General features: G+C 41.0%; 1 protein-coding gene across 4 annotated transcripts in view; it reads right to left on the reverse strand.

Moving 5' to 3' along the window:
- Positions 1-2,797: 2,797 nt before the first annotated feature.
- Positions 2,798-25,716, reverse strand: part of mob2a (MOB kinase activator 2a) — a 62,765-nt gene continuing 39,846 nt past the window's right edge. For 3 of the 4 annotated variants that reach the window (XM_007561398.2, XM_007561395.2, XM_007561397.2), the window contains exons 2-5: positions 9,909-10,069; positions 8,936-9,029; positions 5,189-5,313; positions 2,798-4,404 (exon numbers count right to left, since the gene is read on the reverse strand). In XM_007561398.2, coding sequence (XP_007561460.1) covers positions 4,097-4,404; positions 5,189-5,313; positions 8,936-9,029; positions 9,909-10,069 — 688 coding nt within the window. In that variant the 3' untranslated portion in view covers positions 2,798-4,096. Of the gene's footprint in view, positions 4,405-5,188; positions 5,314-8,935; positions 9,030-9,908; positions 10,070-15,581; positions 15,798-25,716 lie in introns of those variants that run through there. The other variant, XM_007561396.2, reaches the window with a different exon arrangement.

Here is a 25,716-nt window from a genome sequence, read left to right on the forward strand (position 1 = left end):
GAGAGAAAAAAACACAACAAAGAACTTTCAACAAAACTAAATCAACAAAATCTGACCGGGTCAGATAAAAGCCCGACGCGGTCGAATAAAGGCTTTGACTTTTTGCCGCTTACATGTTTTAAAGATTAAATACAAAGTCGTGAGAAAAATGTCAAAATGTGGATAAGAAATGTAAAATTACGGAAGAGGATTGGGGCCTCTGGAAAAAAAAAGTAAAACAGTTCTGACTTTAATCTCAGGATTCTGAAAAACAAAAAAACAAAAAAAACAATTCAGAATTCTGAGAAAAAAGTCAGATTCTTGTTTCTTTTTTCCAGTGGCCCTAATCCTCTTCCGTATAAATTGTACTTCAAGAATAATGTTGAAAAAAAATCTGTAGTTTGCAGTCAGACATAGTAATGTGGAAGAGGAGGTATGAATTAGGCCTAAATTTGCCCTCATTCCTGGATCCGTGTATTTCCTGGAGAGGAGGCATCAATAGATAGATTAGTCCATTAGAGGCAGAGTTGGGGTGAGTTTATGTAAAAAATAAATACAAATAAAAAGAAATGAATATATATATAAGTTTCAAACATCAACAATCAATCTATTGAACAGTTATTCTAATATCTGATATGCTTGATTAAAATGTTATCAAACTTAGAAAACAGTTTGAGTACTTTGGTACTGTATGTAGGTACAGAACAAGAGTATAAATTGGCAAATGGAGGAAATAACTTTGACCCAATTAAGTCATAATGTTTTCTATTCCTGATAAGAAATTTACTTTAACCTTTTAACAAAACCCCACTTCAAAACTTCTGAGCTAACGGTTTAAATGTGAGCCCTGGTATCCAGAGTGCAATGTTTTTGTTTGTTTGTTTTTTAAATTTGAGTGATTGCATGTGTTTTAAATTATTAGAAAGGAAGATGCTTAACTTAAAAAGAATGTTGTACATGGCCTTGCTGAAAATGACATTAAAGTAAAGCTGTTTTCATGTACTCCATTTTTTTTCTCATCTTTCTTTGCTTGAATACAATCATGAACAATATTTGAAATATTATCGATCATCATATATACAAGTATTTTCAACATTATGGTAATAGTTTTACTCAAATAAGAAAGTACCAGCCCTGGAGGCAGAATTGGCCTGAGGTAAAGCGAACCAAGCAGCTATTTGGCCCCTCAGACCTTCTGGGGCCCCATAAAGACTTAAATTTTAATACAGACTTAACAATAACTAGTTAGATATGTTTCAACATTTCAACATTTGTTTGAGGATGAGAATGCTATTCAATTTAACAGTTTCAGCATAAATTAATTAGATTTCAAATAGTTTAACATTTAAATTTAAAGTTTTAAGGAATTGGCAAGTTTACTTTCTAAAAGTAAAAAAGAAAAAAATTCTCATAGTTTGACTGTTGTGTTGCCATAGCTACAATCTGATGCCGAGTTTAGTCTTTTGTTTGAGCTCAGTTTGTGAACAAACACATCTCAGTGGTAATCAGTTATCACAGATGGCTTTTAAGCTTGGCTATTTCACTTATTTTAATTTCCTGTACCTAACCAGGTTAAAACTCCACTGAGACGTCGCTGTCCTTTACAAGCAGGACCCGCGCAGAAAATCTGCAGCGCATATACAGATGTTTATACAGAACATGGCTGCACAATTAAACTTAAATTCCCGATTTCACCAAATCTATACTGAAACCCCGTTAGTGATGATGTTCTCAACAGGAAGAGGAGTCCTAATTTATTTCTGCTTAAGGAACCTTAGCCGGCCATGCTAAGGCTGTGTGCGTTACTGATGACGTGCCACTAGAGGGAGCTATTCCACCGTCAGAAGTCTATCTGATAATTGCTGTCGATGCGTTTTGTGATAAGGAACTTTTCTCCCTTAATTATTGCAGACAAGCTGAATCATGTGAACATTTATAGAAAGTAAAATGAAGTTGGCAGTTTTGGTCCTCCATAGACTTATTGTCTGACTTCACATTAAACTAAAATCTTAAAGAGATTAAGATTTAATCTTATAATTGTGTTGGAAGTTTGATGTTTATTTAATTAAAAAAAAAAGTCAAAGGATTTTGATAAATATAGATGAACTGGCCTAATAAATTATAAATCAGTATTTAAGTATAATACAAAAGTTTAACTTTTATTTAATGTCAATGTACTCATCGGCCACTTTATTAGGCATAGTGTGACAATAGGGCTGCATTTTACCCAGTTTTCCCAAACAGGACCGCTTAATTCGTCATGGCAACAAGTCTTAGACATTCAAAGATTCTGGTCCATATTAGTGCATCATTTGATAGAATATATACAGTATGCGTCATACTTTAGAACTATTATACACTTAAATCCCTTATTTTTCCTGATCGTGTAGGAAGCCCAACGTGAGCCAGTGAAATGTAGTAAATGATATAAGGTCATATTTTAATGTTAATTTTTTTAATAAACCTACATTTTTCACAGTTGAAATATTTAAATGGTTACAAACCTCTGCTAGTCATTTCACACACTAAACCTGTTAAAAGTTTTGGATTAATAAGAGACAGACACAGGTGGCATTTCTCTCTTTTATTAGATTATAATCCGCAGAGCTTAAAATATTAAATTGCTTTTAACTTAGTTAATAATTAAAATACATAAAAATGAGCCAGAACTGAGGAACCCTGCAAAAAATGAGAGAAATTTAAAAATAAATAAAAATGGAGAATTATAAATTCAATCCTCCTCCATACAGAGGCTATATCTGACAGAACCCGCTTGTGATTCTTTGTACAGTAAAGTCCAAGCAGACTTTGCATGTTCTATACCCAAACTAATTTTCCTCTGATAATCTTTTATTTTCCTCTTCAAAAAAAGAAAGAAAAAAGTAAATTTAAAGGGCGAGGCAAAAAATAAAAATAAAATAAAAGCTGTGTTTTTTTCATTTCTGAGCTGGAAGCACAGGTGAGTGTTTACGCAGCAGAGCAGCTTTGCACCGTAACTCCCACCCCTCCTCCCGTCTCCACGCCCGCCCCTCTGAGCCTGCAGACATGACCTCATGTCTTTGTCCTCCTGTGCTGCCGGAGTGGGTGGTGCGGCCGTGCTCGACACCAACACGCAGCTGTGAATCGCCCGGTGTGGGCGACCAGTCTGCCTCGAAGTATCCGCTCTATGAGAAGGTTAAACATCTAGCGTACAATCTTTAGATTTGCCCCTTTGTCTGCATGTTTGCTGCCCCCTACAGGTGCGCTGTGGGACATGTTTGTGGGGGGATTATGCGAGCACAGTGCAGTTAAATATGATCAACATTTGTCATATGAGGCAGTCTAGTGAGTAAGGGACAGAATGAAATCGAGAGGCTCCTCTCTGGCAGCAGTGACTGATTCTCTCAGATCCTGAGTAGGAAGCGCCTTAATTATCCCCTGCCCCCCACCCGCTCCAGATAAAGAACCCAAACAGTGATTGGCTAGCATTGCCCCTTCAGGCGGTAACATGGCTGCCTCCTGGCCGTTGCAGCGCTACCCCCCCACCATCGCCGGAGCAGGGAGGGGGGGAGACGAGCCTGAGGGTGAGCAGAGGCGCCGCTTCTCCACACATCTACAACACTGTACACATAGCAGGTCGAAGCAAAGCAGAGCCCCGGCCCCCACCCCTTCCTGTACTGTATGCTAGGTAGAGGACAGATGGAGGTGGATAGAAACACTGCACCCCGCTCCAACAACAACAAAACAAAACCGAGTAAAACTTTCAACAAAAAAAATAAGAGGAAAATAAAAACCAAAAAAATAAAATATACACATTTTTTTCTTTTGTTCCTAGTTTAGATTGCAGAGAAGATGGGAGGGATTTGTCCCTGGGAGGAACGCTCACGCCATTTCCTGCTGGCGTGACAAACCCCTCCCCGCAACCCCCAACACCCCCACATGAAACCCTCCCAGGCCTTTTCCTCCCGGCTGGTCGGTCGGTCGGTCGGTCGGTGGTGGAGCGAAACATTAGGGTGGTGGAAGGTTTCGTAAGTCCTGCCTGCACCGAGGAAGGGGACTGGGTTGTTTGTTTTCCCTTCTCTCCTCTCAGATCTTTCATCATCCCCCAGGGCCGCCATCTCGCCGCCGCCACCGCTGCTCATCTCTCCGTCACGTGGTTCTGTGAAGACGGGGAGGGGGCCGGTGCCGGGGCGGAGGGGGCTGGGGCGGGAACGGGACTGCAGAGGATTTCGGACAAGTCGTCCATGATACAGGTCTCCTTAGGGTCGATCAGGTTGAATTCCCTTATGAAAACGATGAAATGTGCATACAGAGTGTTCAAGTGGCCGTGCAGATCCAGAGCCACCGTCTCCTTAAAGTGCGCCCAGTAGAGGTGAGCCAGCACGTGGAACAGGTACCGGCAGATCTTCTTCACCAAGGACTCAAACGAGTTGGGGAACTCTTTGCCTGAAGGAGGAAACAAAAGCAGACAAGAGGGACTGGTTTATGAACAAGCATCACGAGATACGGAAAAACAAAAAGTCAGGGGTCAAGTCTACTATTGAGTCACGGGCATTTATTTATTTTAGCACCCGACACACCCTGTTGAAGAACTAAACTAAATTAGCCGTCGGGCTAAATTATGTTAGTTTTACTACAACTTTTAGCCGAGGCGCTTGTTAAGAGATCTGGTCAGAGTTCTCAGTCCCTTTTAGTCCACTTTTCATGTAAAATTACAAACTTTACTATGAATTTAAGGCCAATACCTCTACAAATGTAAGGGTTCAACTATGAAACCTGAAAAACTGAGGAAGGAAGGAAGCATGATGAGTAAACTGGTGGAGGAAACAGAAGGACAAATGGTTGAAAGGATAGACGACTGGCCAAATGAAAGATAATTGGAATTGATTGATCGACAAATGAATGGATGGATGAATGAGTTGGATGGTCTGATTGGTAAGAAAAAGGCTGGAAAGATTGATGGATTTACATATTGATGTAAGGCAGCTGAGTGAAGGGATGATAGACCAGAGAAAGGATGGATGGACAGAATCTGGAGGTCGTTCAGACAATGTTATGGAGTGAAGTCTGAAAATTCAACCACATTTAGTTTTTATTTTAGTTTCTTTATAAAACCTAAATGAAATTCAGTACTGCAGTCTTCTGAGGCAACATTTTAAATCTCTACGCCTGCAGGGGGCACTGCAGCATCAGTCAGGCTCACCCTTCAGAGGCTCAGAGCTCCACTCACCGTACTTTGTAGGAAAGATTTCCTCATCTGTGACCAGTTTCTGACAAAGACTCATTACGAAGTCGACGTACTGTGGAGCAGTGCACTTCGTCTTCTTCCCCCTCTCGTCATACCAGTAGTATATTCTAGAGACAGAGACAAACATGAAAATCACCACTCTGATATTTTGTAAAATCCTCCGATTACGCAACTGTGCAACTTTAAATAAACATGCAAATAGATGTTTACGGCAGCCGAGACAAAAACAAGAGCACTTCCTGGAACAACAGGATGATGAACACCACATTAGCCAATGATGAGGCACAATCAACCTTTAAAAACAATCAGCTGCTCCGTTTCCTCATCAAGAAAAATAAAACTTAACGACTTTCTGAATCAAGCGGCACAGTAATAAAAAGAGCTAAATAAACAAGTTGGGTTTTATTCGAGTCCAATTGGAACCAGTTTCCTGATCTCTCAGGGCCAGACCAGTTGCTGGCCCAACATTTCTGTTCGGACTAACCCAGAACAGCAGGTAAAACATCTGGAAGAACAGGTAAGAAAAAAAAATGTCGTCAGTGGGAAGAAGTCACCTGAGAGACTTTAGCGTGCTCACGGTGAGTCAGACAAACAAAACAGGATGAGTGAAGAAACAAAGCATGATCTCAGAGCTGAAAGGAGTCGGTTCATTTGGCTGATAAAATGAGAGCGAGGGCGCAGCTGAGGCACCGTGTGTGTGTGTGTGGGAGGTGGAGGACCAGACATTACAAATCCTGAGTAAACCTGCAGGAGACCTACTGGTCACACCAATTGTAGCGCCCCGCAATGCCTCGCCAAAGTATTCACACACCTCTAATTTGTTCCCATTGCAGCCACAGACTCAGGTGTGTTTATGGGGATTTTGTGTGGTAGACGAAAATTGTAAAGCAGCAGGAGGTGTAAATATCTGTAATTCAGCCCTCTTTTGTCTCATAAACAAAAATAAAATACATTTCAGACCAATTGACCGCCTCTAGAAGCCATCTTAATGGTAATATTAAAGTAATTTAAGAATTTTGACTCTAAACATGCAGCCAGAGCTACTGTTTAATGTTTTAGATCAGGCTAGAATGGCCTAGTCAAAGTCCAGACCTGAATTCAATTAAGAATTTGTGACAAGAATCCATAATAACAGATGCTTTCGTCCAAGCCGAGTAAATTTATGTTTTTTGCTAAATAAAAGAAAACCAGCCTCTAGGGGTGTGAAGATGGTCGAGGCATTCTCCAAGAACATCTGCAGCTGGAAATGTTCAAATAGGAGACTCTAAAACTTGTTGACAGAGGAAGGAAAACAAATGCAACATAACATCGTTTCCTTTCTATTTTTGTCACATAAAATCTCAGTAAAATACAGTAAAGTTTCACGGCTGTAATGTGACATTTACATTATAAAGTAGTGTGCTCACACAGACGATGCAAGGTGCAAACACACGGCGCAGATCTGAGGCAAACATGGCCCAGAGCCGTTGTCATCCAGACTATAAATGCACTCTGATTATATTTCAGGAACCGTTACGTTTTATTACGTTCAAACTGCTTTGAATGGGGAAAACCGTTTTAAAAAGATTTTATCGCTGTTTGCAGAATCCAAAATGGAACCAGCTAAGTGAGACCAACAATGAACACACAGAGCACTTTATCCACCCACCCGAACCAAATGGGCCTAAAAGAGCTGCTAAATGGTTCCATTCCCTCAAAGATCATGGAAACATTTTCTTCCTAAAATAGTGCCAAGCTCTGCCCGTGGGCAGGGGCTCTGACGCTGCTGTGACTGCGGCTCAGGCGGTGTTTTACCGCAGAAAGAGGGAGGAGGGGGGCAGGAAAGGGTGGGGCGCTGCACAGCAGGAAGGGGAGAAAGGTAGAGTCATAAATATAAGGCCTAGTGTTGCAAAATGGATAATTCAATCCAGAGAGAGGCTACGCCACAAAGCGTATTTAATATTAGTTTGGAGTGTTTATTTCTTCTGCGTCAACTCGTTGCTTCTCATCTCCGCAGCTCAATGGACGCGGCTAATAAAACGAGACACCGTCGCCCCCTGCGCTCACTCCTGCAGGCCAAGCACGCTGCCTCCATTCCTCTAAGAGTGGAGGCTAACAAGACTAGCTTCAGGTGACAGCCGTGGAAAAATCCACTGTTGACTCAAGAGGGAAACTCGCCAAGCTTCTTTTACACGGAAAAGCTACCAGGTCGCCATTAGTCGGTGGTGGAGGTGGGTTTGTCAGGTCATTTTGCAGATTGGTTAATAAGTTACAAGACTGTGGGTAATGTGTTGCTTAGAATGTGTGGCTGATCAGATTTTATCGTCATTCAGCACACAGAAGGCGTCTCTTTAGAGACTTAAAGGATGACAGAACCACACCCTCCTTAGATAAATACTTGCAGTCAGTCGCCTCCCCTCATGCCATAAATATGCCAGCATGTTTTCAGAGGTAAAAGAGCTTAAAAAAACAAACTGCTGCTACGAAACCTTCAGCTCAGGTAAGTGGCCCGGGAGTGAGTTTTAATCACATCTAAAAAGGTAAATGAGTGACAGTTTGATTACAGCATTAAGAAAGTCAGTCTGTGTTAATATCAGCAGGCTGCAGAAGCCAAAGACATACTGCAATTTCCTGAAATATGCAGGAAATTGTCCAGGTGAGTGATTATACCACAATGACTTCATCACAAACACTCTTAAAATAGATCTGTGGAAAAATTAACAAGTGAGGAAATGTCAGAGGGGGAAAATAAAGTTTATGAAGTTCTTATCTGCAGGGCTGACCTGTATTGGACCGAATGAGTGTAAAAAGCCTTAAAATAATTTATTACAGCCCATAAACAGAAAGAAAATTCAATTTTACTTGAAGATTTATTCCGCAGAGAAAAGATGATGCAGTCAAAGTACTTTTAAAAATGAAATTTTAAAAGAATGTTCAGAGGAGGATGTAGCATCATAGATCCTCCTCTGAACTCCACAGAGGGGAAAAAAGTCGTTCAAACAGCCGTTCTTTGTTTTGCGCAAAACCCACTGGTGAATGTTTGTAACCGAATAGCAACAATCTTACTTTTATCTGACCAAAGTATGTGTGAATAGTGTTTAATAGATACTACAGAGACTTGGATCCCCCAAGGTGGCAGCAAAGTGGCCAGTGGCTGAGAGAAATGAGCCATTGATTCATACCAGCGGGAAACAGTAAGCAATGGATTATTAGTCAAAAGTTCCCAGAAACTCTGGTTGCAAAAAAAAAAAAAAAAAAGATTTTAAAAAAGCCTTTATTTAAAATGAACTGTTAGGGGTACCTATATATTTTATTTTGTTACAAAATATCATAAAGAATTGTAATTAAATAAAATTTTTCAACATTTATACATATCAGATGATGCATCTACAATAAGAGATTGCACACTTTTACAAGGGGTGCTAATAAAGGTGGCAGTAATGAGAAGATTTGGTGCTAATAGGCTACAATCAGGGACCAAAATAAACCATTAATGAGTTTAAAGCAGAACCAAAAGTTGATTCTGATTATCTTTTTTTTTTTACATCTCTTGGCACTTGTGGTTTTTATTCATTAGGGTGATGGAGAAGAGAATGACAGGAAGAAAAGGCCCAGGAATTGAACCCTAGACCGGTGAAACAAGGACCGTAGCGTCTCCATACGGAGCCACCTGGAGCCCCAGACCAGATATTTCTAATAAATTAACCAATATGTTGTTTTCTGCTGAAAACATGTTGCAGAGAAACTTACGTGCTACAAGCCGTCATGGCCTGACAGGTCTCCCCGGTGCAGAACTCTGAAATGGTGCTGTACTGCAGGTTGATGAGATTGAAGAACGTCGTCGCTGCGAAACAGATAAAGACACACAGATCACACCACGGCAACCATCCCGTGTCATCTGCTGCTGCAGAGGACTAAACCAGGCTACACAAATACTGTCAAGTCAGCATCATCAACAGCAGCGGACAGGTGTCATCACTTAGAAGTGAAAGAGATAAACGGCTCCATTACTGGAAACGAGCCAAATCTGAGGCTGATCGGTGACAAAAACAGTCTGAAATATTTGTTTCACAGGTTAGATGTGTGCAACCGTGTAGTTTTTACTGGTGGGACGACATTCCAGCTGGAGTCCGTCTGTTTACTTAACGCTTACAACTTCAGTGGAAAATACCCACAGCAACGTCTTCCAAGCAAGTTTTTCATTCAACATAATACATGCAGCCATATTTATGTTTAGTCTTCACATTACGAGCATTGAATTTGGGGTGTATGGGTTACTTTGCACCATCTACAATTTAGTAAAAGATACATTTAAATCTTTATCAGAGAGATGCTCCATTATTTTATTGATTAAATGCATCTAAAACTAAGAAAAGCTAAACCTGCAGGTATGACCTCGTGAAAACAAAATAATTAGTATCGACCAGGAAAAGTTTGATCACTTCATCCCACACAGTGTTTAGCAGAACCTAGATTTAGATTTGAAGCTTCTTCTCTCCTGAAGATAAGTGCACACACATGTTGGGGAAAACAACCCAAGCCCCAAGGGGAAAACCGTACAAGTCGAAGCAAACACTGAGCTTTAAGGTATAGTTTGTCTTAACGACATAAAAAAAACCCCACCTCTCATCTTGCAGCTGTGTTTAATTACTCCTAATAGCTCGGCATTCACGTTAGTGGTTTTTGAACTTGACACGCTCATATGACGATGTCAGTCACTCACTGTTGCTTGCTAGCCATTCGTTGAGGTCTATCTCTCTGGGCAGCACCACCAGCTCCTTCAGGTCGAAGTCCACCACCCGGATCTTGGTGAACTCTGGCTCCACATACTGCTTCTTCTCCTCTGCCGGCGGCTTCTTTCCATTTGGCTTCGTCTTCGACTTCCTGCGACACAGAGGAAACAAGGACCGTTTTGAAAAGCTGCGCACGCTTTTCGATCGAGGCAGTCGTTCTTAAAAGCAACAGCGAGATGGCGATGCCAGCCTAAACTCAGTAGTGCAGAAAAAAATTAAAAAATAAAAAAAATTTATGGAGACCTCAGAGTTAAAAGGAACCTCAGTGAGGTCAGATCGATGAAGCATGGGGGTGACTGAGCCCATAAACACACCAAAAAAAAAAAAAAAAATGCTCCCCAACCCAGATTTTGACAGTGACTTCACTGCAGACCCCACAAACACCCACTTGTCGCATCTTTGCTGCAGATCTCCAACCTTACATCGACTCAGATAGCCTCACGCAGTCGCCCGTCCGCAGCGCGTTGTGCTTCAACCGCTACTTTTAGCACAGACACGTCACATCACACCCTGCCTTTACTACCCCGAGTTTTGACCTCTCACCCCTTGGGCTCCTGCTCGGGCTGCGCCAGGAGCAGCAGGTTGCTGTGGGGTCAAAGGCCAGAAACCTCGACACACAATACAGACGGATGCCTGGTCGGTCCTCTGAGCCACACGGAAGGTTGTTGAGATCCTGCCTGATAGGCGCTCCGCTCTAACATTTTCTCTCTGTTCCTGGTCCTGATTGGCTTAGGTCCACTGATGTTTGGGTTTGTGTGAGGACAAGGAAGACAGAGTTTACTCCCTGAATGCGTCTTGGTTCTACTGACCCTCACTTCCGGTCTTTCAGCAGTCACCGACTCCATCTCTTCCAGAATTTTCCTCCAGGCAAAACCGAAAACATGCATGTAGCCCCTCAGTCAATCGAAAGCGTTTTAGAGGGAAGAAAAATGTAAGGTCGAGAAAAGAAAGGAGGGGTCAAACTGACACGATTCCAGCTGATATCCATGGGAACAAATAAACACTTTCAAAACATGACAGAACCGAGAGGCACAGGGCCTTCTGGCACTCTGCAGTTTCATTCCCTTCCCAGGAAGCGCTACCTCGCTTTTCCACCCAGCGTACAAGAGAAGGGCATGTCGGCGTGCAACTGCGCACACACGGCCTGCAGCCTTCCTACTTTGTAAACGTTTATTTTTTATGTGCTTGCAGTCATCTAACTCATCATCAACCCTGACAAAGGCAAACTTCCTGATGATTTCCTGTGAAATGTTTAACTTCTGAGCAACCCAAACTGGTTCTTGTTCAAAATCACTCAGCTGCCGAGCCGGCTTTGGGACTTGAAATTCAAGAATGCTAAAAGGCACCTTTGATTGGTTAATTGCTACTTACTAATCAATATTAATTTTTCCAATATCTACTTCTGGATTGAAGGATTTCTTTTTTTTTTTTTTGACTACTGGTCAAAAGTTTCAGTCCATTTTATTCCTTCATTTCTTCGTATCCATCCAGTCGATCATAAAACCTCGACTTGTTTGTGGGAGTGCAGGCAGAATCAGGTGGTTTTCTGCTCTGAGCTACATGTTTCATCATGTGAAAACTGTTTTGCCCAAGGACAAAGCCTCATTTGCAGATACCCTCAGTTCTCGTAGCTTTTTGTAAAGCATCTCGGAAAAACTGTTCGTCTCTTATGAAAGGATCCTTTTAAAAACAGCTTCACAGCCACTTCCTGCCCTCCTCTCTGCCTCTGCAGTTTCACAACTTTCCAAACAAACCCCTCCTCCGTTTCTAGTGTCCACACATCAAAGTGGAGGGGGGGGGTGAAATTCCTAAGTCATTATTTTAAGGTACAGAAAACTTCGTCTATACCAGCTCTTATCTAGGCTTGCACAACACACACAAGTTTGCCTGTTCTTGGCAAAAGCTTTTACCATAAAAGGCATCGAGGCGCCTCGTCCTGCTCACCAGATCTGGGCAGAGCACAAGGCAGAATTTAAGGGAAAAGTGAGGTCAGGCATGTTTTTGGACCGGAGAGAGCTGCAGCCTGTCTGGCACCAGCAGGGTAAACCCACGATGATCTAGAAAACCAAAAACGTCTCATTCCAAGTGAAAATGAAAGATGTGAATCAGAAGGAGTGATGTAGATGTGTTTATCTGGCAGTAGTGCAAGGAAACCGGTATAGAATCGCGATCAATGGACCAGATTTATCTTGATCAGCTCATAGCCCCTCCCACAAACACATGCAGGTAAGTGCTGTAAAATTGTAAAATAGAGAAGAAATGGGAAAATGTGTTTCTGCCAAAAAAAAAAAAGACCAGATCAGAGGAACGCTAGAAATAGAAATTTATTGTTGGCCAATACAGAGGTCAGAGCAACGACCAACAGCTGTTCCAATTTTCTCCTCTCGCTTTCTCCCAACACCCCCGACCATCTAGCCATCTTCATTTACTACCTTTCCTCTTGTGTCCCCTCAACACACACACACACACACCTGTGTCTTCCACAGAAAGGCCACACTGACTGCAGCCCCCTTTCACTTTTCATGGTCCAGCTGGTCCCAACAGCTGCGCCCCCAACCCCGTCCCCTCCTTCGCCCCACCAGGCCCTCTGAGATAATCTAGAAGAAGCGAGTTCTGTCCGGTTTGAGAAGCGGTGTTTGTCCAGGCGCGTGTGCGTCCGCCGAAGGCTGTTCAAACATACATCTGCTTGGCCTCAGGCTGGTGCAAATATTTGTTGCTCTGTGTTGGCCGACCAAGTGGCAAACAAGTAGCCGAGTATGGCTGGGGTAAAAATGGCCTTAGCCCGAATATGAGTACAATTTGAATCCGGTCCCACTACCAGAATCTGGTTCCAATTTATCCTGGAATCACAGGGGAGAAACATTTCAGAGCCATGAAGAATCATCAACGTAAGTGCTTCATAAAAGTAGAACAATCTGCTCCTAAATCGCCCTTCTCTTCCCTAAAGCCTTGGTGCTTTTTAGCTTGGAAAAGTTCAGGTAGAGCCCATCACTTTTTACGGACTTTTGTTTTGTGTGGAAACTCTTGTAACTAAACTGACACCTGTTTAATAACCTCCATGTAATGACTTTCCCCTGAAGCTCAGGGCTCCTGCCAAGCCAGATATTGCACAACTGTTGCTGAAATTGGCCCTCCGGATGGAAGGGGCGTAGAACTGCTGGCATCTGGATGCAGTCATCGCAATCCAAACTAACACCGACAACGAGCTCAGCTCAGCTTTCCGTCATACACAACACTGCTTTAAAGACTTTAGGGATTCTCTCTAATAGTTCATAAAATAATCAAGGGGAGCCCTCAAAAACAAAATGTAGTCTAACGAAAAGACTAATGTAAAACAGTTTGAGGTGTTTTAAAATGAACAGAACAGATTGATGCTAGCTGAGAAAAACCTCTAGATAAAGAGTAGATGTTGAATTTTCTAGCTTTTTTTTCGCCCCATGACCCTGAGTAAACTTAGCTTTTACAAGAGTCAGAGGTCAAAGGCCTTGCAATCAGAGATCTTCTGCTTGTTATACATTCAGCGATCATCAGCTGAATAGATACAATAATTAATTTAAAAGTACAATAAAACAATTGATTAAATTACTCAGTGTGTAAACAGAGCAGTCTTAGGACTGGCAGTTCTCCCCGGGGTCACTGATCTGCTTGGAGATCGAAACAAAAATGCTCTGGACACCCTGAAGGCCACAAACACCGGAAATACAGCCAGCAAGAGCAGAACCACAGCAGCCATCAGAAAGTCTAACAAACGAGATGGGGCTTTGGATGAAATAGTTAGCCTAAAATTGAGAACATTTTTAACTAGCCACAGAAAATGAGGTTGTTTTTGATTCCTGGAATAAAGACACAAACCTGAAGCTTCCCTGTTTGGTTGGACTGGTAGTCTTTATGCCTCCAAAGTGTTTTAACCACTAACCTTTGTTAGTTCTAACCGTCCCACCTTCCTCTTCTCATCCTGTCCCAAATCCCATTCGCAGTGTTCACATGGACCCCCATGTAGCACCATAATGAGGCCTCATCAATGTCACAGCACGAATGTATATGAAGCAAGGGTACGGGGGGCATTGCATTTTTTTTTAAATGTAACTTCACAGTAAGAATTATAAACTCAAATACTGTTTTGATGAGAGAAAAAAAAGAATCAACCCAGAATTTTCTGCATGATAATCTGTAAATCTAAATAAAAACATAATCAGATCGTTAAATATGCTCCATCAAAAAGTTTATTGTTTTTTTTCACTCCCAAAGAATGTAAATCTTTCACCTCAAATGGGTCAAGAGTTTATATTTATCACTCCATTCTTACCGCTCGTCTTTATAACTACTTCTAAACCAAAGGTAATCAACAATTTACCAGAAAAGGAAACGCATTAAAATTAGAGCTACAAGTCTACAACCCTTCCCGTCATTCTCATTAACTCAACTTTCTTCCTTGTTATCTGTGGCATAGCCACTTTTGCTCTCTCCCCCCCACCCCCTCCAGGAAGAAGTGTGTCAAATCACCCTCTTTGTTGTATTTCCTCTGAGATAACCAGTTTCTTCAGAGGAGGGTTGAACTTCCTAATAAAGTAGGTTCAACAAGACTTGTCTCTACCTGTTGCTGATGTTGCAACAGACTTTACGCCACAGAGTAATACTTTCAGTTCAGCAGCCTGTATTGTGTACACAGGTTGATGGTGATGGCCTCCTCACCATCAACGTTCACACTGCTATCGTGTCACAAAACTATTTGTCTCGAGGCATTTGGCTCTCTGGCTGCTGGAAAATAAAAACACACCTCTCCTTTGACATGAAAGGTAGGGGAAACATTTCCAGGAGAGCCTGTCCCCTAAAGCAACATACTCACAATGGCAATTAAACTGGAATATACAAAAACAAAACAGGCAAAAAAAAAAAAAATCAATCAGTAAGAGATTGAACTTTCTTAATCTGAAAGTCAAACACAAATTGCCTTACTTACTACCTCTATCAAGGAACCAGAACAGCTTCTCTCTAGTTAGGAAACGGTGGTAAAAGTTCAGGGAAAAAATGCCCAATCATTTTTTTAACCAGTTCCTCTAAAATTCTCTTTAAATATTCCCTTTTAAAAAACAAGAGTCACCAGTAACACTAAATATTTCCCATTCTTCTCATCTCCTGACTCATCACCAGCACAAAACTCAAAGTTAAACACTTTTTCATTCGTCTCCAAATTTTTCCCCAAATTAAATATGCAATACATCAGGAGAGGGTTTGTTCTTTTTTAGAAAGAACACAAAAAGAAAGGCGACTCCCTGGCAACTCTTCCCCCTCATCATCATCACTGAGTTGTAATCTGCGGTGACCCCCGGAACCAGGGGGTCTTGTGTAATTACAGCATTTAAGCGACAGAGAGTTTATGACTCGCTACCAAGGCGCTAGTTTCTCAGCACGTCTCCTTATCTGGAAGGACGCAAACCCAGCGATAACCTGACGTTCATATGAAAAACAGCGCGGTTAAAAATAAACATGCTTAGTCAATTAGGGGCCAATTATGGGTGAAAAGCAAGCATACAAATATAATAAATAAAAAACTAATCACAAATTATTCCCAATAATTAAAAAAACAAGAAAGAAAGTATTACCTTAGTACTTTTCCGACTGCCTGAATGACCATTTTCGCTGTTAATGGAGGTCTTGGGTTTTTCTGGGGGCGCATAACTTTCTTATCTTAACAAGAGGAGCAATAATCTCCAACCATAGCCTATAGACATAAACAATATGTATCAAAACGTCGCTTGTTCGGCTAGTTCAGGTCCGACAGAATCAACACATCGGGTTGGTCCCACAGAAACTTTCTTACTACTTACAGGAGAAAGAAAAACTCAGAGTAGCTCTCACAGAAAGTCCTACCCCTCCACCCCGCTCCATTACTGACGTCCAATCAGATAGGCGGAAGCAAGGTAGGAGGCGGGGCATGGTGACGTCAAAAGTCTGCCCATGTGGACGTGGTTGGTGTAGTTAGAATGTAGCAACAGGTGGTCAGACTGTAACTGGACTGGCGAAATAAAAAGGTGCAGCAAGGTTTCATACTCCTGTTGTAATGACTGGTTTGCACACAGCCTTGCCTTTCTCAGCTGAAAGGAACTCAGGACGCCAATTTTAAATGAGAGAAATAGATTGTAGTGCATCATTTTTATTAAATTAGATAAAAATTAAAAAAATTAAAAACCATTGCATCAGTGTGGATTAGTGGACAAAAGTTTGTAAAATCGAGAGTAAAGAAAATATTCACTTTAATTTATACAACTAAAAAAAAAAAAAAAAGAAGAAGCAGCTTGCAGCAAGAATATTTGCTCAGCATTGCCTCCCTCTGTGAGTGAACGGTGCAGTGTGGATACCGGGCCTGGCAAGGTGACATTCCTTCTTTTCATTCTCAAACGTTTCCCGCAACCCGCTTGTGACCGCAGTTAGACGTGTTCATGCATGACTGAAGAACCAGTGAGGGAATCGGGCTGCACACTTTTTGCAGGGCAAGGTTATTGTTGGAGGGAATTGTTTGGAGACTTTTTTTTTTTCATTTTAAGAACACAATTTAAAGCACCAGTAAATTATAAATTCTAATTACACTGTCAGAGAGCAAACAGCTCTAGGAGAAGGAGTTATGAAAACTGACTATAAGTTGCACTCATGGGAAAATTACAACTGTTGTTGCCAAACTATCGTTCTCTTCGCCATTCTTCCCTCTAATTATTGCCTGACAACAGACACGGCCCTCTTATTCTCCTGTTTCTGCTGTTGTGTTCACACATTTCCGCTGCTTTTCTTGGTTTGTCTTCGTCGCCTCTTGCAATCATTGTCTCCTCTGGGGGCCAAAAAAAGAAAGGAAAAAAAAAGAGGAAAAAATGAGAAATGAGCAGAGGGGGGGTCCGGTCTTTGCACATGTGGCAAGTGTACGACCGACAAGCTACCACATCACAGAAACTAATCTGTGCAATCTGCAGAGCTGCAGTACGCATTCCTCCAATGAAACTTGGGGCAAGCAGATACATGAGGCCAAGCTTCCTGATGGAAAAGCCCCTGTTTGATCCAGAAAGACCTGAGAAGCAGCTGTGTTTTGGGGTGTGCACCCACTTAACTGGAATTGGTGGGTGGAGATGGCTGGTCCCGAGGCATGTTCATTGCTACTGTTGAACCAGAACTGAGAAGTACTAACAGGAGGAGGAGGAGGACCTTTTTTTTTCATGGTGCTAAAAATAGCAGAAGCCTGCCTAGTTTGGCCCATGAAGATTGAAAAAACCTGCGCAGAGGCCATAACGTGAGTGCCTATGCATGTGCAGAGTAGCTTAATCAGTGACTGAGGAGAAATAGTCAGATGTGGGGGTGGGTTGTCAGTTTCTCTACAATAATCAGTGCCTATAAAATGCATCTTTAGCACTACATTACAAAAACCTGCAGTAATCCCATTTAATAAGCAATCAATGTAAAATTGAGTCCTAAAGTTCAGTAGTCAGCCTGAGGTACAAGTTACTACCCACAAAGTAAAGAAAAACGTTCCATTTGTATAAATAATCAGAATAATAGTTAAAACAGATTCTACATACTATGAATCTTTAGAAATTAGGACGTCGTCCAAATTAAATCAGTAATATTGGTCAAAAAGTGAAATTCATTGATACTTTACACACAGATGAATTTAAAGTACTAATAAGAACCCACAATTCAATTCCTTGGATAATGAAACACTATAAACCACCCCTGCCCCCAGCAATGCAGAAATGTCATCATGCTGAAAAGTATCTTCATGTAATTGGACCATTAATTGGACCTTCTTTTGCATGAATTACTGGGTCATATGAGGTGCAATTGAAGCCCAGCTTGCATAGATTTTCTATGAAGTTATGGTCAGGGCAGTTTGTACCACTATGGTCACTGAAGCAGCTTTTGGCACCTTTGGTAGTGTGGACAGGTGCCAAATCCTGCTGGAAAATAAAATCAAACATTTCAATACAGCATTTCAGCAGAAGAAACCATGAAGTGATTTAAAATTCTCATTTTCTAGGTCGAGTTGAATTTGGTCCAGCTAGCAGAAGACATAGCACCCAAAATTATCACAGACTGTGCAAACTATGATTTCTGTGTCTCTTCACTCTTTTCCAAAACTTTGTAAACTTGATTTCCAGATGAAGTGGAAAATTGTTTTAATCTGTAAAGAGGACTTTAGACCACTAAACAGCAGTCTAGTTCATTTTCTTCCCTAACAAGGCAGGACAATTCAGACATCTCTGGTTCAAGAGTGACTTAACACGAGGAATGTGACAGTTATCTTCCTGGATACATTCTTCTCAAGGCTGTGGTTATGTTTGTTGCTTCTGGACTTTTCCCTACTACACCTTTTCCTTCTACTCAACTTTTTTTTATTTTTAAATGCATCACTGAACAACCAGCCATTATCAATGTCTGTGTGTCTTGTGGAGGGTGTTACTGGGCATCTGCTAGACAACTGTGAAATCAGTCATTTCCGTCAAACAGAAAAAACAGAAATATTGGTCTGATATTTAATTTACTACATAACTAAATTATGAGTTTCAATAGCTACAGGTCATAATCATTAAAATTGAAAAAACTAAATAAAAAATGTGATTAATATTAACACAATGATGTTACTAATATAAAGAAAAAAAACTAAATAAAAAATGTGATTAATATTAACACAATGATGTTACTAATATAAAATAAAAGGCAAAATATAGGGTAATAACAATAACACCATAAGTTTTGAAATGTATTAAAGCGCTGCATTTGTCTTTAAATCCCAACCAGGAATGATGCAAAAACACAGGAAGCCCAAAGCTCAGGGAACTTTCCATTAGTTTGACTCAAACTATTAAATCTTTGTGGTCACCTAAGATGGAAGATATCTGTTCAAGATCAGCGAGGCTCGGCGTCACTCCACTGAATCCAGGATGAGAATTAAAGGGCAGAGGCCATTAAACCAAGTCTCCCATTAACTCGTCAGCATGTAGTAACACCTCCACAGCTGTTTGTCCTTTATGCACGTAGGTGGAGATGGAGGCGATGCCAGCAAACTGGGCCCTGCTTGTGTGTCTGACGTAGATGGAAACCAACGGCCGCATTCCTTTGGTCTGGTAGACAATGGCTTACTATTTCTGCTTTCATCACAGTCACCTTTCTTCCTCCTATGCAGACACTACATGGCATCACCTGCCTTCTACCTGCTGACCTAAACCAAATCTAGGATTTAAAATTTAGTCCCCACCCCGAAAAAACCAGTAAGAATCTTAGATGCATGTCATCTAGCAAACATGGAATTGAAGTTAGGATAACAGCTTGACTTGTCTTTGTCTGCTTTAAAAAAAAAAAAAGAAGAAAAAGAAACTAAAACATGTAGAAAATCACTGACGTCATTATCCATGTGACAAAAGATGAGTTTACTCATAATCTGATGAAGTGAGAAAAAAGGTGACATTTATATCAATAACTGATGCAAACAGATAAATCAAGGAATGCAAAGGCAGTTGGGGAAGAACGTGTTCAAAATTCAAAGGAATACAATACTGACGTCATATCACGCCACTTGGACTCCATTCCTGAGTTAGAGGTCAAGATTACAGGCCACATGCTACTACAAGTTACAAATATCTGGAATTATGAACAAATGTAACTATGTTAATGATCATTAAGATGAAAGGGATTCATTTATAGGGAACATTTAAAAGAAAAAATTGAAAACGGATGAGAACTGCTGGCTTGCTCAACAGGTTGGATCTGAAAGTCTGCTGACAAATTCCACCTGGTTTAAAACAAAGAACAACAACTGTGATTCCAGGCGAGCAGCAGATTAGTCAGAACCATAGCAGAGGCGCCTTGGATTCCAGCCAGCAGCCCGGTCCCAGGCTAGCAGGAGGACGCCGCAGCACATCGCACCTGAGATCAAAGCTAGGACAGAGGTCCGACGATGTTTTAGACAAAGTCAGAGCATAAAAAGCAGACACTGTCCAAGCCGGTCTTTAAGAGCCGTCGCTGCAGCATTCAGAGCTTGTGGGAATGTGTTTAGGTAAGGTCTTAGCTAGTGAAAACAGTGCAGAAGGGAGTTCCTCAGAGCCCGATGGGTTGTATCTGTATGCCCAGATAAAGGTCAGCAGTTTCAGGAGACGTGATACACTGAACTGAATGACCCGTGTTGCAATATGAAATCCAAAACTATGTAGGAAAGTGTGGCGTTTGCTTGGCATTATATGAAAACTATAACAAAGTTGAGAAAGGCACAAAGAGATTGGACAGTGAACTGAATAGAACAATTTTCAGTTTGATTGCTCGGGACTGGCTGGTTAGAAAAATCAGAAATCGGCCTAAACCCAATTATTACCAGGTCGCAGTAACAAAGCGTTTGGGTGTGGACGATGTTAAACCCCCTTTATGCTCCTTTAATAAGTGTAAATAGGTCCACCCATTTTCTATTGCAGTTCTGAGCTAGCTTCCAAAATGAGGTAATCTTGATGACGTGCATTCTCACAAACAAAGACAATGATACATACAGAATCAGCCTGAATGAACCTGGACGCTTACGTGGAACATATTTGGAGATTTACTGTGAAGAGACTCAAACTCAGAGGAACCACCGTGAATTAAGAAGCTTTTTAAAAGTGTATTTTCTACAAACTGTTGAGACATGTCTGAAGTTCACTCGGGCAGGAAGAGTGAGCAAGGCTTCCAGCAGATGACAGTAAGGTTGAACATATTACAGCAAAGTGTCCCCGTTACCATTTTGTTACGCTTTTAACCTCTCGTGAAACGAGCCAAATTGAGAAATCTCAGAGTTGATGTAAATGTCTACATTCTCTACCAAGGGAAACTGCTGGTTTGGTCACTAACTGATACCTATGTTAAATGAAAATAGTTTGCCGCTTCTTTAAAAGATCTCATATGGGCCACAAAACTTTGATTAATACAGTTCAACTGAAATTATACAACAAACATACTGTGTGATGAGCAGGAAATTAAAGGTATGCAATTAGCATCCTACAAGAAGGGGCTAACAGACTTTGGTGCATGTCCTCTCCCCAGTCTCTATCAATTTCTTGTCTAATTATCATCAATAAGTACCACAAAATCTGAACAAATATATATATTTTTAAAAATTGTTTTGTGTTTACAAAACGCTGATAACAGCGTGCCTCAGACATAACAAATTGTGAGTCACAAAATGCAGAATTTAACTTTCACTTTTACTTAGAAAGGTGAAGGCACCTAATTTTACAGACCAGTTTAGGCATTTACAGCTTCAAGCACCAGCGCTATTCATAAAAACAAAAACTAAACTCATGTCTGCTTCTGCCTTCTTTTTCCACTTATTCTCTCCATTCCAGCCTCACAGCATTTATCCTTCACCATTTCTCTCTCTCTCTCTCTCTTACTTTTCTGCTTCATCTCTTCTTCGCTCAACATTCCTGAAGGGGATGGGCAACATGCAAAGACATGCCTGTGCACTTTGCACAAATGCTGGCTAAACAAAGGAGAGAAGAACTAAAGCAAATGAAAAGGATAAATGCTTTAAGTTTGTTGGACCCGGCTCTTTGTGATTGCGAATTTGATTATGTGCACTTCACAAGCAAACAGGCTAGGATTGCAATTTCTGCTCCATTTACCACCAGCAATGAGATTAATGAAAAATACCTGTACGCCTAATTGCATCTCGCCTTCATGCTAATGAGTAGTCAAGTTAGATCAAATGTTGAAATGTTCAGCTCTTCTCTTCTTTAAGGCGCATAGTTATTTTCATGTTTGCAAACCAAGGGGAAAAACGTGAAGGGTTCCTCTCCCTATGGCTCATGGGCCTTTTGCAGGAAGATAGGAGATGAGAAATACCAGACTCATGTCCAGACACATAAATCACCATCTCCATGGATACTATATGAATTCCTGTCGAAGGAAACGCGTCGGAAAGGAAGAGGAGGAAACAATGGGAGCTGATAAAGAACAAAAGAAGAAAGTGAGAATAAAGTTCAGTGAAAAGGTGGAAAAGATGATTAGTCATAGATCACAGAGGTAAAAACCAGAGCAGAAAGACTAGTTGGATTAAAAACAGTTTGGACAATAAGAGTGAAAGAGCTTGCATCTGGGTGGGAGCCTGTCACAACATGCCCTGAGCTCCGGCTGAACTCCTCCTCCCTACATTCCTGAGGATAGGAGAGTCTCTATCCATCGTACAATCTGCCATGTGGGGAGCCAAACACCTGTCAGTCAAATACTAGACCACGCACTCAAGCAGGGGTCATGAGTCCAATGGGTCAAGGGCACAGTCAACCATAAAACAGATTAATAATGAGCGAAAGCGGGTGATAAACTATGCAGAAGAGATAACAAATCCTAAATCCTCCATTGTTCAAATCAACCTTGTGGCAATTTGTCTCAGACTTGGGAATTTTGCATTCTTCAAAAAAAAAAAGCATCATCAGTTTCAAGTAGATTTCACTAGTCTGCTTTATTGAAATGTGATTACGCATCAATAAATCACACCTAACGGCAGGGAATCAATCAGAGCTGGGCTGAGTAGCGTTTGTATTTAAAGTTTAACGTTTTGTAGAAGAATGGACTTCATAGAAATGATCATAATAGAAATTGGATGAAATAGAGCACCTTCAGAGAAATATAATATTTATTTACAAATGATAACTTATCTGAATAATTCATTGAAAATATTTAACTACAAAGATGCTTAAATTGATAAACAGGTATGTACACTGGCACAAGATATCTTGCTTACAGGCAAGGAAAGAAAACTGCAATGAGTTCATTCAAAATGGGGGCATAGATTTGTAAAAGCTAGTTGGCCCCAATTTAATGTCTTTCTGTTGTAACAATTCGTCACCAGTGGCCTCTGGCAAACGTACAATTTAAACTAATGTGTTTTTCCACCTTGTGCTAGTAAATTTCCCCATTACCACTTGAGTGTCTTTTCTTTTTTTTGCTAAGATGCCTGTAAATTGTTTACACCAAACTGGTTCCTGTCTCTAGTTAGATAGTTAGAAGCCTTTTCACACTAAAATGACAGAGACCTTGAGACCGATTTTTGAAAAAGAATTTCAATAACGGGCGTAAAACAGTTGATTGATACCATTTTTTGAGCTTCTTGTTGATTTTTTTTTTTTTTTTTTTTTTATGTGAAGCAGTCGGATGGATGGCAGACCAACCGGTGAAATGTTGCAGCATCAAAAGAGTTCCCACCATGCCTACAATGTGACAGTCCTCAGGCATGAAAGTGTAATGAGCCTTTATCCTGCAAATGGCCACAGGACTGTGGACAAGGTCACTTGTTCAGTGTTGGAGATTAACCACATGACAGTGTGAAGTCATCCAAAGAAACAGGTGCAGCATCAACTCAGCCAGCAAAAGGGTTCAAGAAAAATAAAACACAGCTTGGGAGCCACTATTTTTCCAATTCATGCATATCATGTTATGACTTTAAATTCCTGAAAGAAACAAATAATCATCTCCCATAGCTCAAAGTCTACCAAAAATGCTAATAACCCACCAAAAAAAGCAGCAGAGACAGACAGGAATGTCTCTTTTCTTGGGAAGTGTGTGATAACTTTGGCATTGAGACTTGGAAACCTGCATGTTTGCAGATATCTCCAAGGCAGATAAAATTCTGAACATTTCTGATCCAAAGCAAAACATTACCTCCAGATTACAGCTTCAAGAAACACAACAGTGCACAGGAGTGTTTGGGCATCAGCCTGTGAGAGCTTTCCAAATCTGGTTCACAAAGTATTTAGTTATGGGATCAATACTGCCATCTACTGGTTTAAAAAGTAGATGTGCGAAAACTTTCATGTTAGGCGGTTAAAGAGAATACTTTTTTTTTTTTTTTCCAATGTAAAGACTGAAAGATTATGTTGTTGTTCTTCAAATATCTTTAGGAATGGGCATCAATTTCCTCTTTCAAAAAACTTTTTAACATTTTTACAGAAGTGTGGATACTTGCATGCAAATATGAACTTGAAACCAAATCATGATGAATGCACTGACAGCACAGAGACCAGCATTCTAATAGAGACTGTGAAACGAGTTACTTTTAGCCATTTGTGAAAACTATATTAAAAAAACCTAAATAAATAAACAAACTAAAACAAGGAAATGTGAGAACCACAAAGCATAGGTGTGGGTTTGGGGAGCCGGGGCGGCGGGTGTTGGTGACGTAGGAAAGAGGTGCAACTGGAGAGGCTTCAGTCAGAGACCTGCTGATGTTTGCTGAGGAGAACAAAAAGCAGACTGTGTGTATGTGTGTGAGAGTAGGTGCAGCGCAGGATAAGGTGGAGGGGATGGAGAGAGGAGAAAGAGCATCATGGAAAGAGGAGGTGGTGGGGAGCGGTACTGGATTGGGCCCATGTTTGTACAGGGTGGAGCATCAGAGTGTAGAGGATGAAGTGTTGAAGTGAACAGAGCACTCTTTTCAGAATATGAGAAAACATTGGTTTAGATCATCTGATAGAGAACAACTAAGGTTTCTATGTATTATTCCTTCTTTTTTCAGGCTCAAATGTCCATAAATATGACATTTTTAACATATAATAAAAACCTTCACTATGCATTTATGGCAAATATTTTCCATTAGTAGTCAGGCTTTAAGAACATGGGTGGCTGGATGGATAACAGACAAATTAAAGAGTAGGTGGAGCTGAAGCGGGATTAAAACAACCACCAGATTGAAAAATGGATGGATCTACTGATGGAAGAATTGACAGACAAAAGATGAGTGGACAGATGACTGAATAAAGACATTGATTGATTGACAGAAGCTGATGGTTAAAAGTATGGAAGTACCAATAGCTGGGTGGACAAATGGACAGCTAGATGAAAAAACGAATGAACAACTGATTGAAAAACTCATGGGTGGACAGATGGTGGACAGATGGTCATCTGAAATAAACTTAAATCAGCTTCCAATCTTTTCAAGAATCAATGGTGAAACTTGTGATGGGTCTCAAAGGCAACCAGAGATAGAGAAGAAGGTGTGAGGACTCTTCACCAGATTGAGGGGGGCTCCCTCTGTTCAAGGTCATATTCCCAAATCAAGAAGAACGCAAACGTGTGCACCATAAACACACAGCTGCACACGAAGCAAAGGCACAGAACGTTCTGTTGCGTACAGCAAAGAATAAATGACAACTTTTTAAAAATCCATTAATCAGTGCCTAGGTACCTAAACGTGCATCTCTGAACTTCACGGAGCATTAGCATCATTAATGTGACAGTCAAGTGGCTCAGTGTCTCCCCGAGGTCAGCCATAATGACTGTCAGTACAAATGATCACGATTTAAAGAAAAACGCCTAAGATCAGCACATGCTAAATTACATTAGTCTGCTTCGTAACACATGTCCCAGCCTGTTTCAAGGTAGATTACATAACTGTTCGTCTTCTCGGCCTGTAACAAAAGCAACAACAGGCAGAACTGAGAGATGAAAGCAGTGTGTTTAGGGACAGGGGGTGGGTGGGAGGTGGAACCCATCCTCAAAGGAAATGTCTCCCATTTCCTGCACCGGCAGACGGTGCTTGACTTAATCAGGCAGTCTGGCATGTTGGTGTTTGAGTTGTTATTTTACCCCGGCCGATGCCCTGCTGAACTTTAACCCCAGGAGCAAAGAACAAGCTGACCTGGGCTGAATTTGACATGTGCTTAAAAGTTGTCAAGGTGAAGTTTTTAGCCGTCCGTTATACTTAGATCTACAAAACTAAACATATTTTTGAATTTTTTA

The sequence above is a fragment of the Poecilia formosa genome, unplaced genomic scaffold (assembly GCF_000485575.1).
Source record: "Poecilia formosa unplaced genomic scaffold, Poecilia_formosa-5.1.2 Scaffold126, whole genome shotgun sequence".
Lineage (NCBI taxonomy): Eukaryota > Metazoa > Chordata > Actinopteri > Cyprinodontiformes > Poeciliidae > Poecilia > Poecilia formosa.